The 17,908-nt window shown below is 56.9% G+C and overlaps 1 protein-coding gene across 4 annotated transcripts in view; it reads right to left on the bottom strand.

The window, feature by feature from the left end:
* UNC5A (unc-5 netrin receptor A) overlaps positions 1 to 17,908 on the bottom strand; it is a 61,320-nt gene that overhangs the window by 13,330 nt on the left and 30,082 nt on the right. For all 4 annotated transcript variants that reach the window (XM_059417433.1, XM_059417432.1, XM_059417435.1 and 1 more), the window contains exon 2: positions 2,360 to 2,581. In XM_059417433.1, coding sequence (XP_059273416.1) covers positions 2,360 to 2,581 — 222 coding nt within the window. The remainder of the gene's footprint in view (positions 1 to 2,359; positions 2,582 to 17,908) is intronic.

Genomic DNA, 17,908 nt, shown 5'->3' with positions numbered 1-17,908 from the left:
GAATCCTGGAAGGGGAACCTGGGAGCAGCTGGAGACTGGCCTAGAGCCTTCAAACTTCTAAGAAGTTTCAGACAGGCCCTTAATGATGCAGGAAGGCAGTCTCTGACTATAGCTTCCTTCTCCTCATCTGTCCTCTTCCTGGGGGCTCTGTCAGTGGGAGGCCTCATCGTGCCCCAAAGTGGTGCTGGGCCCTGGCTGTGGGGTGGGAAGAGAAGAAAGGCCTGGAGCTGGGTTCACACAGGGTCCATCAGTTCTCATGGCTTCTCCCACCAACCTGCAAGGGGGCCCTCCTCACTCCCGTTTTGCAGATGAGAAAACTGAGGCCCGGGGCAGGGAGGGCAGACACCCCACCAGTCCCTAAAGGTACAGGGGCAGGGAGGCTTCTGGTACCTGCTGGGGTCTGAAGGTGGGGTCCGAAGGTGGCCAATCATCTTGGGCGCTAACCTAGGCCTGGCACAGGGTTAACCTTTGAGGACTGCAAGAAAGAAGCCGCAAGTAGCAGCTGTGTCTAGGCCCAGCCAGCGCAGGACTCGGGCCGGGGCAGGAACCACTAACTCAGGAGCCAACACCTGGCAGCAAGGAGGCCTACCCCTGCTAACTCGAGAAGGGGAGAGTCAGGTGTGACTTTTAGGGACCGGAATGTTTGGTTGGAACCCTTTTGGGGCCCTGATGAGTCACAGCCATCTGTAACATGACAGGCTGGCTCTGAGGACCAAGTCACCCGCTGCCTAAACTCAAGGCTACTCACATCACAGTTACTGGGACAGCTTCCAAGTCTCCCAGGCTAGGAACCGTCCTGCAGTCTCCTTCTGCCCAGCACCAACTTTCCAAGGTTCTGGTGTGGTCGCAACCCCATGTCCAGCTGTGTGCCCCCCAGGGCCCCTTCTGTCCATACCTGGGTCTCTGCGTTTGGGTCTTGTGGCCCTTCCGCCTGGGAAATGCTCATTCCAGGAGGTTTTAAGATTCATGCTTAGAAATTACTCCTCATCTGGAATCTTTCCTGGGCTACCCAGACCCTCCTGCCTGGCAGCTTAGGCCACCCTTCTGGGCCTGAGGTTTCTTGCTTGCCTTGACATCAGCATGAATTGTCCTGGGCACGGCCAGCCTATACTCGTCTCACACTAGAGGCCGCAGCCCTACAAGTGTGTGCTGTGTGTTTCGGGACTCAGCCTGAGGGCTCCTCATACATGGGGGCCTCACAGAGTCCCAGAGCGAAGGGAGAAGTAAACCGAACTGGGGTCCAGCTAGTGAGGAGGAAGGGAGGGTCGTCAGCTCCACCAGGCCTGCTCTTGGGGAGTGCTGGGACCCAGACAAGCACTCTCACTCACATCCCAAAGCCCACACGCTGCCTGAGGCCAGGGTAGGGGCACAGAATAGGGCATCCCATGGGAAGGGTACTTCCTGAGTCTGCCTGCGGTTCCTGGAACCCCTCCCTCCACATCTTCGCTCAGTCTCTTCTGGGTCTCTGGGTCTGCCCCTTCCATCAGTCCCCTCACCCACATGGGCTCCAAGTGTCACCCAGAGCTCTGACCATGCCATTTGGCAGTCTGAAATCCCATGGGACTGTGACCCCACTCCAGAGCCTGATGGGCGAGTCTTCCAGATGGCACCACTGTTCCCTGTACACACACCTGACACTCCCTGCTGACCTTGAGCAGCACACCAGCCTGACTCCAAGCGTTTGCTCATGCTGAGCCCCTTTCCTGGAATGCCATTCCCCTCTCCTCTTTTGGACTAGCTCTCAGAACCCCTTCATTTCCATGTCACCTCCTCTGAGGAGCCTCAGTCTGCTTTCCTCTTGCCACCATAGCCTCCAGGGCTCACTGAGAGCTCCCCGTGCCAACCACCTCTCTGCAGGAGCTGGGGCTCTCTGAGGGTGGTGGCTTGTCACTGGCACAAAAGCGGGTGCTCAGGGAATTTGCAAGTGAGTGAACATGCAGATCAAACACTCACGGAGTATGAGGCCTGTGAGCTCTTCTGTCCTCTGGGAGCTACTCCCTCCCAACTCCCTCTCTTTGCTGGCACCTCTCACCAGGCTGCCCCTGGCCTAGCCCAGCCCTATGTCCCTCCAACCACAGCATCCGGGGGGCCTTTGTAGGGGGTTCCCTTTTACTCATGCCCTCCCAAGTGGTCAGGCCTGGTGAGGGTGTGGCCTCCTAGGGAAGGCCCCGGTGTACATACAGGGAGACCTAGGTGTGGGAGTCCTGCCTCTTCTGGGGAGCTGGAGTGGTGGGCACGGGGCTGGTGACATCCTGGCCTCCTCACAGGCGTGTAGCCAGAGGCGATTGCAAACCCCCCTCTGGGTGGAAACTGGCTTCCCCTGCCCTGGGCCCTGCCTGGCTGCGCAGCCAAGACTCACCGCTTCCATCATCTGTGCTGCGCTCTATCACGTGGTCCACCTGGCGGACCCACTCCCCGTTGCACTTGAAGAAGATCTGCGTGGCAGGCATGGCCTTGCACACCAGCAGCACCGGCTTGTTCTTGACGATGTACACATCCTCAGGCTCCACCAGGAAGTGGGGAAGCAGGTCTGGGTTGGCACCGGGGACCGGGTTGGCCACCGTAGCACTCTGCTGGGCACCTGCAGTGGGGGCAGAGCGGGAAGGTGAGCCGGGGCCACTGGCAGGCTTTTGGGGCCCGTGGGGGCTGCGTGCCCGGCATTCAGGGTCTGGGGCTGGGCTCTGGGAAGGCAGCTGATGGGGCCAGGCTCCCACCTCCAGCCCAGCGATCCAGGCTACTGAATGTTCCCCTGAGCCTCAGTGTCCCCTCTGCCAAATGGGGAGAGCCCACCCACTTGGAAGACTATGGAGAGCAGAAATGAGATAGGGGTGGGAGTCCCAGCACTTAGGGGGCCCTCCACAGACAACAGAAGTTAGGGCCTCCTGTTACTCAGGAAGGAGTTCAGGGACCTGGGGAGGTAGCCCACCACCCTCAGAGGTCCAGAGAGTGCTGGAAGGAGGGAGAAGACCCCAGCAGGACAGGTGGGCAGGGTCCCTTCCTCCCATGTCCGGCATCTTTGAGGCCACTTCTGGGTTCTTTTCCATTCTCGGCCCCTGGAAGCAGGGGGTGCTCAGAAAATAGCATATGAGAGAAGGAGGCGAAGAGGCAGCTGTGAGGGAGAATATGGGGGTTGCTGGGTGGCCGTGCTATAGGAGAGGTCCAGGGGAGGGGTGGGGGGGGGAGCCTGTGCTGCTGGGCAGGGTGGGAGCTAGAAGTGTGTGTCTGGGGGCCTGAGGGACCAGGCTAGATGCCGCCCCTTCAAGGAGACCCGAATGCATGCTTCCTTCTAATTTTAACTGAAAACCACAAGCATCCACAACTCATTTGTTGCTAATGACATAGGTAATTGGCTCTGAGGCTTTGGTGGAGGTCATCCCCCCTCCCCCACAGCAGTCTGACAGTCTGTTGGACCAGCAGGACCCCTGGGAGGGTGGAGAAGAGTGAGTTGGGAGGGAGTGGGAGGATGGAGATGGGGTGACCTCAGCCTCCAGCCAGTTGCCCACCAAACAGGCCCCTTACAGCCTGGCTTTTCCCTCAGGGCCACTGTGATTTCTCACAACCCACTCTCACAATCAACAGTGGCCTCTGGGCATAAAGAGGGAAGAACTTGGGCTTCAGAGAACAATGCAGCTCCTTACTAGTGGTGACCTTGGGTGAATTAGCCATTTACCCATTAGTTATCTGTGACACTGAGGTCCTGTCTGTCCCTCGGGAGACTCTGGAGGTCCCTCCTGTGGTGGGCCTCTTGGGTTATCTACCATCTACCCTTTTGGGGGCAGTCTGAAACCCACAGTGGGCTTCTAACCCAAGAAGGCCTGGTTCCCTCTCTATGTGGAGGGCAGCCACACGGCCCTTTCCCTCCCGTTTGCACAGGGCCGCTCTTTCCAAGGTGGGAGTGTGTCCTCTCCACCCCCAGACTGTGATTTTGGGAAGGGGATCTGTGCCTGGTCCTGTGGGTGTCCTGGGCCAGCTCAGGTGAGCTGGGAATGCCAGCCAAGAGAGGCTGAAACCTGGTGTGACTTCAGGCACACTCACCCCCACCACAAGCCTGTCTCCTCGCCTGCCAGAGGGAGCACCCCACTCTTTGGGCAGCTGTGAGGAGGAGATGAGAAAAGGCACTGTGCCCGGCTCACGCCAGGGCCTAGCGGTTTTGCATTTCTGAGGGCAAAGGAATGCCTCTCCCCTAACTCAGCAGCCATACAGCAATGTCTTTGAGGAAACTGAGGCACAGAGCCAGATGCCTTGCCCTCAGGTTGGGGTGGGGAGTCATGCCCTTGGGTGGGAGGGATGGGGGGGTGTGGAGGGTGTATCTGACTCAGCCAGATGGCATCTGCAGCACAGCCATCCACCCCCTCCCCCTGGCCTCTCCCCAGCCTGTCTTTTCCTCTTTGAGCTCTCTTTGGCATGGCCTGTGCACTTTGCTTCAGCTCCAAGACCAAGGCCAACCTACCCAGGAAAAGCACACTTGCCCTTGGGGAAACAAAGCTTCCCTTTCTCCATCCTGCCTGCTCCAGGGCTCTGCCACTGCCCCCTGGGGTCTGGTGGAGGCTGAGGAATGTGGGGGTGCAGGCAGAGGGGAGGAACGGTCTAGACATCTTACAGATGGAAACTGAGCTCCGAGGGTGAATTCACGGCCCTCGCACCCCCTGACTTGGACCCTGGACTCAGAAAGTGTTGTGACCTTTGTTATTACACTTCCTCTTCGCTGTCACTGGGTGGCCATTCACCACTCCGCTAGGGAGGGCTGGGGCAGGCGTAGGCCTAAGGTGTGCACACGAACGGAAGCGTGGGCTCCTGCGTGCAGGCCTGGAGCAGGGAGCCAGCAGGCCTGGGGCCCCTCTAGACATGGTGTCTCTGCAGACCCCACGGCTGCCCAGAGAAGGGCCAAGCCTGACCACTGAGTGGGGCCTGGAGGGGTGGGGGGGGCAGGGGTCAGCAGCTCCAGCGGGGGATGGGACCCCTCAGTGGCAGGTTCCAGGCTTCCCTGCACCTCACTTCATGGAGGCTGGAAGCAATGGCCGGTGCCTGCCCACTAGCTCAGGGCTGGAAGGGCAGGGGTTCCGGCCGAGAATACGGGCATCGAGTGGCCCTCTAGCCACCCTATTGCTTGCGGCACCAAGCACTGCTCACGTCAGCTGCCTGCTGAACCCAGCACAATCCCTCATGTCTGCATTTAACTGCTAATGAAAAATAAATGTACTGTGACCAATAAGGGACATAGCTCACTTCTCCAGGGCCTTCGTCACGCCACGCTGGTGCGGCCTTACCCTCCTCACCCTGAGGGGAGGCATTTACGGGGTTGACCCGGGGGCACCCTCCAGGCTGCAGCTATCCCCTCTACCAAGGACACTCTGAGGCTACGCGTAGGGGTAAATTCAGGCCCCACTGGATGTCCTCTTGGAGCTACTAGAAGCTTCAGAGTGGGCTTCACCTCCTCTGGCCCTGAAGCCTGCGACCCCGTGGTCAGCACATGATTGGCCTGACCCTTCACTGTCCCCCTCGGGCTTCTTGCCTGAACTAAGGCGGAGCATGAGCCGCGGGTCCCTCCCCCTCCATACCGCAAGCCACTACTAGAGTGAGCATCTCTGTCTTTGATTGAATCCTGTACTTGTCTAAAAAAAAAAAAAAGACAACACCAAACAGTCCATGCTCCCGGCCCAGTGACAGGTGATCCTTCCCACAGGGCCCACACTCTCTAGTTTGCCACAGTCCCCACCACTCCCTATTGTCCTACCCCTGGCCTGCCTCTTCTGCTTCCTACTGTGTGCCTGGCTCCAATGGATGCTTCAGGATGGAGCCAGTTGCTTTTGGCTGGCATCCCTGAGTTTTCCATTCCAGCACAGACAGTTCTCTCACCTTCCTGTGCAGAAACACTTACTGATCCCTTCGAGGCACCACCCCTACCACCTCTAGGTCTCTGTCCATGGTCTTCTCTGTCTCAACCCCCCTTCCTCCCTCCTCTGCCAGCACTTCCCTACCTTCTCCTCAGGGCCCAGCTCTACTGTCACTTCCTCTGGAAAGAGGGGTCCCCCACCTCACTCCCCCAGGCAACCACACATATCGCCTTGCCCTCTGCATCCAGGGCCTGACTTCACTGGTGCTGTAACTCTTATACAGGAGATACAGGTGGGCAGCTAAGCTCAAGGCTGCCTAGTGCTGGCATTTACAACTGGGGACTTGGAGTGCTGCTGCTGCCCTCGGGGCCACTGAGACAATGAACTTGGGTGGACTGCTCTCCTGGGCTGGGCAGCCAGGGGCTGCAGGAAGGCTGGCAGGTGCAGGCCACATACAGCCCCGGCAGGCCCCAAATCCCAGCCTTCACTTCCCCAAGAAGCTCTGGTTCACCAGGCCCCAGCCAAGGCTCTCCTACCTGCTAAGGCCATGGCCTAGCTGCCTTACCAGAAATCAGTTGGAAAACCACTTTCACTTACTGGCAGATCCCCAGTAGGCTCTTAGTCACCTGCATACAGATCAGACCCCAAAGCATGACCCAGCTTCTAGTGAGCCCTAGGGCTGGCCAGCTGGCCCCCACCTGTCTTGGGAGGGCACTGGCTGCCCAAGTCAGCCCAAGCCAACACCCCTGCTCTGGACGCCCCATGAAGAGTGGAAGCAACATTCCAAGTAGTCCCCACCCCCAGCATCCCTCATAATGAACAACAAGGGAGAAAGGCTTGGGAGACCACGTAGGTTCATCTGTGTATATGTGGAAGCAGATGGGGGCTTGGCCAGAGCTAAGCCTGGGACTGACTCCCTCCCCTCACATAGGGCTCCCATGACCTGAAATGTATTCATTTGTTCATTCATTCAAACAAACAAACACTTCTGGAGTGCCAGACCTGTTCAGGGATAGAGTGAGCAAGACAAACACAGCCCCTGCTCTCCAAGTTGGAGAAATAAAACAAAATAAAGGATTCCAGATGTTGCTGAGGGTTCCACCGCAGGTAAAAGGGGTGCTATTTCAGAAAGGGTGTGGGCTCAAGGGCTCTGGAGGGGAGGAGGACTCGGGGCAGATCTCTCTGCAGAGGTGATATCCGAGCAGAGCCCTGAATGCCAAAGCCAGATGGAAAAGGGTTTAAGGAACAGGCTGCAGCAGAGGCTATCAGGCAGAGAACAGACAGGCTTGTGTGAGGCCCGTGAGGAGGTCAGCATGGCCAGAGTGGAGGGAGGGCAGGGAAGACTCATGAGAGACAGGGAGCAGGGGCCTGGCCTGTGGTCTTTAGGTCTAGTAGGGAGCTGGGATTCTACTGCAATGGCAATGGGAGCATCTGGAGAGCTGTGTGCAAGGGAATGATGAGATCTTCCCACATGAACAAGTGGAGGGAGGCAGGAGAGGCAGCGGACAGGTGGATGAGGGAGCATCTAATGGAGGGGACCCCGTGGCAGACCTGCCCCATGCGGTCCATCTGGGGGCTCTCACCCAGCCTTCAAGTTATAGCAAACGTGCCACTTTCTCTGGAATGCCTTCCTGGAACCACACTATCTCACTTGTCCCAGTGCCCACGCTGTCTCCTGAGCCTCTCTCCACAGTGCCTTCAGATCTTCAGATCAGGTACTTTCAGAATAGCTTGCACACTGTTGTACTTGCTTGGGGCGGAAGTCCAGGATGCTGATGGAGTGTTTGTCGAGTGACTGAATGACTACCCCTTCTTCTCTCTTGAATTTCAACCGCTCTGCCAAGGACAGCCACCTCACTCTTGCCCTGCAGGGAGAGCCCGCGGCTGTGCAGAGAGGCCTGCAGGTGGAGTTGTAGGCAGGGAGAGGGCTCCTGCATGGGCACGCGTGGTCCCTGCCCTGCTGCTCCTCAGAGCATCCCTTTCTCACTTGCAGCGGGATGATAAGACCCACCGTGCAACTCTGAGGCCCAGGGTGGGTGTGAAAGTGCTTTCAAATGTTTTATTTTTAAAAGCACCATGAAAATATGAGGTGTGATTAATCAAGCTATTAATGAACTTGTATTATCTGAGCAAAGACTGAGTCCTGGGAGTGGGGTGGGGGCAGGGGCAGGGTATCATCCGGCCTCATTCAGCCAGGAGATGTGCGCGCTGCTCCCCCGGGCCCACCTAGCCCCTGCCGCCCCCTGCTCCTTTCAACCTCCCAATAGTCCTGGCAGTCAGAATCACCAGTCCCTGCTTTGGCTATGCATGAGACATATTTGGGATTGGAAATGTGATGGAGGAGGGACCCGGGGCCTGGCGTCTTTCTTTCTCTACCTGAACTTTTCCTGCCCATTCACCCAGCTTGGAGCCCCCTGACCCTTGGGCACTTAAGTTCCTAGACTGCCTTGCCTGGAGATTTGCATTTGGTAGGTCTGCATGGGGCCTGGGTGTCCAGGCTTCATAGGCCCCAGGGCAGGGGGAGAGGAGAGAGTGCTGCAGGCTAATGATCCATGCCCTTCACCTGGCACTGGAGGCCTTGTTGGTGCAGGGCCTGAGCTGCCACTTGGCCTTGTCTCTAGAGCCTCCCTCCAACTGTGCCCGGTGGGATGGCCCCTTGATTCTGCAGTTCCTCAAGGGTGTGTGCACACTGCGTGCCAGGCTCTGCCTCCCTCGCCTTCTGGCTAAGGGTACCTGCTTTTCTGCAGAGGACGCTCTCCCCCGACCCCCTTTAGCGCACATGCTCATTCAGTCCAGGTGGGCTGAGCCCATAAATTGCCCAAGCAGTGGGCATCTGACACTGACTGGTTCCCAGACGGACAGGTCATCCCATGAGAGCTGATGGGACTCTGGGATTTGGGTGGGGCTGCTGGGAAGGAAACCTCTCTTTCTTCTGGGCCAATACCAAAGGCCTGGTAATTCCATCTGCCCGGGTGACTTCTACTTGCCCTTCGAGGCCTGCTCAAATACGTCCTCCCTTGGGAAGTTTCCTGGACCCCCAGCCAGAGCCTGCTATACCTCCTCTGATCTGCCACAGCTCAGCTGAACTGACCTAGTGCCTCCAACCTCATATCGTCCCCATCCACAAGTCTGTCTCCCCACAGTCAGTACCGTGAAGGCAGAGACCAAATGGTGACATCCCTTTGCACGTCCCCGGAGCCTGGCCGCGTGTGACGCACAGTGGGTGCCCAGTAGGTGTTTGTTGAATGCATGGTGAACATCACCCCCTTAAATGAGCCCAAGACCCAGAGAGGAAGGCTGGAAGTGGAAGACACACACCCAAATCCAACGGGAAGCTGGCTCTGCTTGCCCTCCAATCAATCAAGCCAGCGATCAAGGAAATCAATGGGAGAGGAACCTGATTTCTGAAGCACCTGTGTTGGACCCCAGGGAGGCAGAGTGTGCCCAAGAGGTCTGGGGAGGGGCTGGGGCAGGAAGCCAGGGCCACAGTGGCAGGTGGGGAGCTAGGGGGTGGCGGAGACATGCAGGGGACCAGCGAGTTCTGCTCTCCTGCCAACTTGCACCTCCACAACCCAAGATTGCTTCCTGAATTACTAGGTTTTAAATGTGGGCAATTGCACGATGATGGACCTCCCCTGAGAGACTTTGAAAAGCAGGGATGAAGCTGCACTTGCTGTCAGAGACGCACAGACAGCGGTGGGACGGGGTGGCCATGGTGGAATGGTGGGCTGGAGGCCCTGGGACCACAGACCTGGGAGCTGCACCAAGAACCCTGAGGCTCCAGGCTGCATCTCGGACACATAGACCTGCCTGGAGGTGACAATGGAGTGCCACAGGATCAGGCTAAGCTGGGGTAGGTGCCTCAGAATTCCTCCAAATCCAACATGTAAGGAATCTCTGCGCAGCCTGTCTGCTGCTTCTGGGGCTCCTTCGGCTGTTGCAGGACCCCCTCACCCCAGCTTTGCTGTTTCTTAAGCCTCGGTTTTCCCATCCAGGGCACACATGCTGACCCCACACCAGGCTGCCCCCCTGCCTGGGGGCTGGAGGTGCGCACCAAAGCCTCTCTTCTTTCCCTGCTCTGCCCCTGGGCCCATCCCTCAGTCATTCGTCTCGTGGGCTGCTGCTTATCGTTCCCAGTAGTGAGGACTTCCCTGGGCAGGGGCACAGGTCTGAGGCCAGGCTCTTTCACCCCAGTGGGTACATGGTCAGTGAGTGAGGAAAGAACGCAGCTGCAGCCTCTCCCTTCTAGGAGTGTGCATGAGGTGGCAGTAACAGGGTGGGAGGCTGCTACCCTGGCCCACACTCACATACACACGTGCATGGCACTCCTGTTTCCATGACGATGCCTGCGTGGAAGTGCCACAGCAGCGGCAGCCACCCCCCAAGATCGGAGGAAAGTCACCCCCTTCCCCAGTGGGCTCCGGGGGCCTGGTTACAAGAACAGACACAGGTGCCATGAGGGGGACACGCAGACAGTCCTAACAGCAAAGGACAAAGCGGGTAGGAGTGGAGGACGATGCCACTTTGTCTGCTTGAGGGACACTCACACCTGGTGTGGCCAGGCCATACTGTCTGCAGCTGCCACACCAGGCGTGTCACCTGGGAGCTGTGCTCAGGGGCGCTCTGCTGGCCCCTCACTCTACAGGCAGGGAATGCAAGCTCAGGACTTACGTAAGGTCATCACACTCCAAGGGGCTGAGTGGGTACTTGACACCTCTCAGTCAGGGCCAGGCATAGGGTATGGGTTCTGGGCATTGACTGGACCAGAGTCTGGCCCTGTCCACCTTGCTGTCCTCTGCTAACTCTGTGTCCATGCCAATGCTCTCTCTTTCTCAAGGCTTCCAAGCTTATCTCACCCCTGGGCCTTTGCACTTGCTTCTTCTGCCTCTAACACGCTGCCCCTTGCTCTTCCACGGCTGCTCCCTTGAATCCCTCAGGTCTCCACTGCACTGTTACCTCCTCCAAGCTACCGTGTCTGAAAGTGCCCCTTCTAGCCTCGCTTCTCCTTCCCAGGAGAAGTTTGGGAACTTCCCAAGTTTGGGAACTTGTTTGCTTGTTACTCTCCATGTCCCCTTCTCTGAAATGTCCATGACAGTGGGGACCACGCTTGTTAGGGTCACTGCTGTAATCCCAGAACCCAGCCTTGGGCCTGGCATATAGTAGGTGCTTGATAAACACATGTGAAGCTCAGGAACCCACAAACTCGGGTCTTCCGACCTGCCCTGACCCAGTGCCCACACTCTGTCACACTGCTACCATCACTAAGGTCCCCAAACCCACCAGGGAAGGAGACTTAGAAACTATCGGGGTGCCAAGGGAGGGAGTGCTATGATGAGGGGACAGGTCCCAGGGGCCTTCTCCCATTGCCCCTTCCTACCGCAGGGCCTTGCTATGGGCCAGAGAAATAGTTAATAAAGCTGAGGCCTAAATAAGCATTTGATTAACAAACGATAAAATAGCTATTGTGTCCCTGAATTAAGCTGTAATTGTGGCTGATAATTGGCTGGTTAGAATTTAATAAGCTGCAATTAAATAGAATGGAATCCAGGGTAATTATGTGGTCGCACAGCCCAGAGAGAACTAGGGAAGGAGGGCTTTCTCCTACTATGGAATCTTCAGCTGGTGCAGTGTGTGCTGCTGTGGGCGTTCCTGGTTAGGGTGGTAGTGGTGGTGTGTGTGCGTGCGTGCGTGTGTGCATGTGTGCGTGGCAAGCTTGCTCCACCTTTCACCTGGCAGAGGTGGGCGGTGGGCGCCGGGCCAGCCTCCTCCCCAGTGCTCAGTGGGAGGTCAGCATGCAAGCTCTGGGCCCTGCCAGCACCGATGGCAGCCCGGGCTGAAAGGACTTAACAGGATCTCTGGCACCGCTCCCTGCAGGGCAGGAGGCTGTGGAGGGAGGCCAGGAGGGTTCTGGGCAGGCAGGTGGGGTAGGGGTCTACCTGTCTTCCTAATGAGGAAGCTGGGGCTCAGAGGGGATAGGGACTTGCTCAAGGTCACTCAGCGATCAGTGGCCAGGCTGGGTCCGATTCTCACACTCCCTGTGGATCAAGGGTACCTCCGACCTGCGAGCAGGCTGAAGGATGCTGCCTGCCCTTCCTCTCCCCGGTGCCCCAGCCAGTTCCAGAGCTGCCCTTCGCCAGGTAACCATCTGGGCTGGGCTGCAAGCGATACAATTGTTGCACACATGCATCCTTAAAACAAGGTGCCCCCCACTCCCCTCTCCCTTGGTCTGCCTGCCAGAGGCCCTGGTGGCTGTAGAGCTCCCTGGGGTTCTCAGCCCTGCCAGGCCAGGTGAGGCCCCAGCGAGTCTGGAGGGATGATGAACGGCATTGCCGATGCGCCATTTATGACCCCATCAGCATTTTTACAATGTTGCTGGCAATTAATTTAATTAAAGACCCTGTCTTGGATAGGGTGGCATTTCATATCTCAACGGTTTAATGCCAGCCTGGCCAGACCCCAAGGGACTTCCTTCCTGAGGCTATGATGAGGAGGGGTCAGGGGGAGAAGACAGGATGGTGGGGTGCTGGCAATGGTGTGAAGAGTCCGGGAGGAGGAGGAGACCAGGAGGGCAGAGCAGTGACTGGGGGCCCCTTGCCCAGCTCAGACCCCGGTTTCTTAGGTCTGTAAAGCGGAGGAGACCTTGGACATTGTCTAGTCTAGCTCTGGCCAGCCAACTAGCTTGGCCCACAAGGTATTTAAATGTTTAAATTAGTCGTCAACATTTTAAAACAGGAAGTTCCGCATAAAAATGGATTTCCAGCTTCTCTTCAAAGACAACGCCGCCCCCCCCCACCCCGCAAAAAGACAAAACCCCGGTGCCTTTTGGCCAGTCACTGATAAGGATAGAAACAACACAGCAGGAGCCGTGGCTTCACTCCCTCACCTGGGTTGGTTCAGCGTGCGCTGCATGGGGCTGGGCAATTTCAGCACCTGGACAGAGCCCAGCAACAGGAGGGAGGCACAATACGACGTGCCCTTGGCAGGTGGAAGCCGCTGCCCACAACCACAGCCAGCAAATGCCCACCCACATACACATACATGCGCGCGCGCGTGCGCGCACACACACACACACACACACACACACACATAGTCTTAGCAGAATATGGATTTTCTGGGCACCTAGGTGGCTCAGTGGGTTAAGCCTCTGTCTTTGGCTCGGGTCATGATCTCAGGGTCCTGGGATCGAGCCCCACATCGGGCTCTCTGCTTGGCGGGGAGCCTGCTTCCTCCTCTCTCTCTCTTTACCTGCTTCTCTGCCTACTTGTGATCTCTGTCAAATAAATAAATAAAATCTTAAAAAAAAAAAAAAAAAAGAACATGGATTTTCTTATTTAACCCTCAGCATAATTCTAGAAGGCGAAGAGCTACTTTAAATCCCAACTTTAAGGCAATAAACCCAAGGAACAGGGAGATAGAGTAAGTAGTGAGTGATGGATTCCTACCCAGGCCTGATGGCTATAGTGCTCTAAGCCATTCACCAGGACACACGCGTTCACCAAGTCTGTGACGGATGCAATGTGCCTGTGCTAGGCACGGGCCACACAGCAGTGCCCAAGAGAGACTTGAGTCCTTGCCCCATGCACTGTCCAGTGGTCACAGTCCCACCGAGGAAGTCCTGGGCACACAGCATTCTAGAATCATACTCACTGTGCCCAGTGTTCTGGCATCCATGGGCACACACACACCAAGGCTTGTACCTACATACACACACACACACACACACACACACACAGCAACACTGCCTACTGTCCTTTGGGCTAAATCTGGCTGGGGTGGCCAATGCCCTCGCTATGATGGTACAGCATGGTTACAGGATGGCTGTACCACCCTGTAACCCCCTTCTCGGAAGCTGAGCCCACCTGGACCTCTCTGCATATGGGGACCCATAGGAAAACACAGTGTAGATCCAGCTCCTACCACAGCAGCCTACCTGAGCCTGCACCCCAGCACCCCCTCCATCCCCCACTATGTGGCTTGCCTCACTGCTCTCCTCTTTCCTGAGGCTTCTGCTCCCATGGTCCTCCAGCAAGGTTCCCCAGTGCCCCTCACTGCTGAGCTCTACTGTTCCTGCCTCCGGACACCTCCCGGAACCTCTTACCAGGCACATCCCAAGTTGGGCTCAGTGGCTCCCCCAAACCTCCTGCTCCCAGGGATTGCTCTCAGTCGGAGGGCTATACCCTTAAGGAGCTTCATGGGGCATCCCAGAGCCACCAGGCCCTCTTACTCCCTGACCACTATTCTGAGCCCCTGAGTGCCCCCCGCCTCTCTCTCACCTACTACTTCCTCTCTCCTCTCACTGTATGGCTCCCCAACTCCTCAGCCCCCACCCCACACTGCCCCAAAGGTGCCTTCCCATGACCACCTCCTGGCTTTCGTGTCATCCTCAACTGTACCACCACAGTGCTATTTCTAGAAAGAAAATCTCAACCCACACTTCAAACCCCTGAAATGGCTCCCACTGACCGACCACAGGTAAAGGGTCAGCTCCCCACCCAATGCAGCAGCTTCATCCCAGCCACCAGCCCATGCCCTGCAGCCAGTCAGTGCCCCAATGACCCCTCTCACCGCATGCCTGTACCCTTCCCCTCACTCTAACTTCCCCTGCACCTGCACGGCACCCCTCTAACTCCTAATGCCCACCAGTCCTGTAGACACCTGATTCAAGGTGTCACTTTCTTGCGCTGCCTCCCTAGGTCCTCTGTACTGGAGACGCCGGGCTTCATCCTCCGGCTCCTGGGCTGAGAGAGCATTACTGAAGGATGGGTTTGGGGGGCAGTGGCCGCTTCTTCCGTCAGACAGCGCACCCTCAAGTGCGTGAAGCAGGTGTGGGCCACCACCTCGCGGTGTCGCCTTCAGGGACCAGCAAGCTGGGGGCGGGGGGCAGTAACTGTGGCTTACTTCTGGCAAGCTCTGGGCTGGGTGCTGTGTTGTTTCTATCCTTATCAGTGACTGGCCAAAAGGCACCGGGGTTTTGTCTTTTTGCGGGGTGGGGTGGGGGGGCGGCGTTGTCTTTGAAGAGAAGCTGGAAATCCATTTTTATGCGGAACTTCCTGTTTTAAAATGTTGACGACTAATTTAAACATTTAAATACCTTGTGGGCCAAGCTAGTTGGCTGGCCAGAGCTCGACTAGACAATGTCCAAGGTCTCCTCCCGCTTTACAGACCTAAGAAACCGGGGTCTGAGCTGGGCAAGGGGCCCCCAGTCACTGCTCTGCCCTCCTGGTCTCCTCCTCCTCCCGGACTCTTCGCACCATTGCCAGCACCCCACCATCCTGTCTTCTCCCCCTGACCCCTCCTCATCATAGCCTCAGGAAGGAAGTCCCTTGGGGTCTGGACCTCTGAAGAGTCCCCTGGGGTCTGGGCAGAGGTGGGAGGAGTCTGGGGATTTAATGTCGGAAGAGTCCTCCACCCTCAGCTGAGGCCTGCCCCTCCCCTAGAGGCTGAGGGTTGGAGAAAGGGGAGAGAAGCTTCCTGCTGTTAGGGGTGGACAGTGGGGTCAGAAGAAGGGGCAGACGGCGGGTGAGGGGCTGCCCTGCCTTGCTTGCCTTGGGTCTAGTCCTCAGATCCTGACCCACGGAGAGCCAGAGAAGGCTGCTGAAGGCAGAGACACAGGTAGGATGGGGCTGGACATCCACAGAGGAAACACCGTGCGACAAACCTCCCACCTCCGCCATCCCCACCCCTTGCAATTCTGGGTGGGTGGGAGCCCAGGCCTGGCTGTGAACTTCCAGCAGGGAAGAGGGTGTATTGCTGCACCCATCATACCCCTGATGAGACAGTAATGAGCCCTCACCCCATTTTAATTACCCGCTGTCCAAATAATTACCAGCTTGTTTATTTTACTTAATGGCAGCCCTACTTTTTTCTCCTATTATTGATTTCATGTTTTCCTGGTTTGTTCATTATCTTTCCTGCCCCTTTAATGGGCTCTGAGGTCTTGGGAGGGGGTTGCTGCGGGGACTGGAGGAAAGTGAGCAAGAGGGTGTGAGGGAACATGGAGGAGGGAGAGACAGGTGGCCTAGGCCTTGCTGTGCAGCCTGAGGCAAGCCACTGCCCTCTCTGGGCCTTGAGTCCCAGAACCCCAGATCCCTGCATATTCTCTCATCCTTGATGTAATAGGGGTGGAGCACTTAAAAATAAGACAGGATGGGAGGGCAGCAGGGGAGAGAGAAGCTGGCAGACACAGACAAACGTGAAGGAAGGAGGGATCTGAGGGAGGGCTGGGGTTGGGTGGAACTACGCTCATGCCAGAATGAGATGGGGGGGGGGGGGATGGTACTCCTGGAAACCAGCCTGGAGGAGGCTGCCATGCAGATGCTGCCGGTCAGCAGTGGTGTGGCCAGGCTGGTGGGCAGCCTCCTCATCCTTGAGTCTTCCAGGTCTGCTTGGGAAGTGAGCAAGAGCCTCCAGTCTCATGAAGCCCAGCCTCTCCCTGGGTCTGACCTTGGTCCTTGGCCTCCACCTCACCTGTCTGCCGTAGCCATGGAAACACGGGTGATGCTATGATGTCATCTGGGCCGTGGAAGAGCAGTTCATTTCTCTGATTTGGGGGGAGGGGGCAATAAGGAGAGATGGGGCAAAGGGGGAGGGGAGGGCCAGGGCCTCTGTGAGTGAAGATTTAGAGCCTCTTGAAGGGGTCATTAGCTCTTAATAAATCACTAATAATTGCATGAATATTTAAATCTTAATAAAAAAAAATACAGTGGGCCCAGTGAGTCTCCCTGTGTGGGTATTTATGGCTCTCGGGCTGGAATATATAAAAGTTGGTATCGGTCTGATTGAACTGCTGTTATCACCACAGCTAAATGGGTAATTGGGAGTGAGAGACGCTATCTGTGGATATAAATTACATACAGTAAACCGAAGGCATTAACTGAGGGTTTATTATCAATTATCTCTGCACTTGTTCCCCTTAAAACGAACTTTAAGTATATTAATGAGAAATTTACAGGTCTTAATGAATTGAGGGAAGCTCAGGGTTGCTGGGGGTCTCCCACCTTGGCTCCTGTTCCCTGGTGGGGGTCCCCACTCAAGAGAGGCCCTGAAGACGACTCACAGGTCAGCATGCCAGGCCACAGAGCCCAGCTCTCCTGCTTGGACCAGCTGGGACGGCAGGTCAGTCCCTGGGGTATGTGGAGCCCCTCTGCCAAACCCTATCCCAGAGAAAGGGGCTAGGTGGGAATGGGGAGGGTCATCTAAGCATCCTTCTGTCCAACAAGGACCCAGCCAGGGCCTGGTCCTGTTGTTGGGTGCATACAGCTGGCTACAGCCCAAAAGCAGACGGACAAGAACAAGGCAGACCTTGGTCTGCCCCGTAACAGAACGTGGGGCTGCTGTCGTTGCGCTGTGCAGAGCGTGATGGGGTGGGGTGGGGGGGCTGGGAGAGGCTGGGGTGCTCCTGTGGAAGCTCCAGGCCAAAGAGCACTTTTGTCATGTCTGGAACCCCCCTGCTTCCTGGCACATCTGCCCCCTGCTGGGATGTGCTTCCCAGCCCACAGGCCTGCTGGCTTGAAGGTCAGCATGACCTCCTTCTGGGCCAATTCACCAACCCAGCAACCTTGGCTCCCTCTGGGGCCTCCACACCAGAACCGTGCCTACTCTCCCTGTCATCCTCAGCCTCTCTCACCAGGCCTTGGGTGACAGCCCAAATTTTATACAGAGGGCAAAACCCAGGCCCCTCTCTCAGAAGTTCACCCACTTATGGAAGACAGACACTGGCTAGTTGTCAGAGCAGGAAGTCCAGGATTATAACCCAGAGTTCTGGCAGAGAAGCACTGGTGGCATGAGAACACATAACTAGGGGGCTTGATCTGAAGCATCCAGAGGGCTTCCTGGAGGCAGCATCACCAAGCTGTGTAAAATGTCACAAAGGCCCACAGGTCTCCAATGATGCTCAACTCTCCTCCATCACGGACAAGAAAAGTGCTTGTTCATCTCTTTTACTCCTCTCCAGCCTGGGTCCCTTCTCTCTCTTGCCCTCAGCCTGCTTCAGTCCTCCCCCTGTTCCTGGCTCAGCTGTGACTGTCTTGCTTTTACCTCCACTTCTCCACTGAAACCCTTTCTCTCACTTGCCA

Source organism: Mustela nigripes, chromosome 12 (assembly GCF_022355385.1).
Source record: "Mustela nigripes isolate SB6536 chromosome 12, MUSNIG.SB6536, whole genome shotgun sequence".
Classification (NCBI taxonomy): Eukaryota; Metazoa; Chordata; class Mammalia; order Carnivora; family Mustelidae; genus Mustela; species Mustela nigripes.
This window is presented reverse-complemented; position numbering and strand designations above follow the sequence as displayed.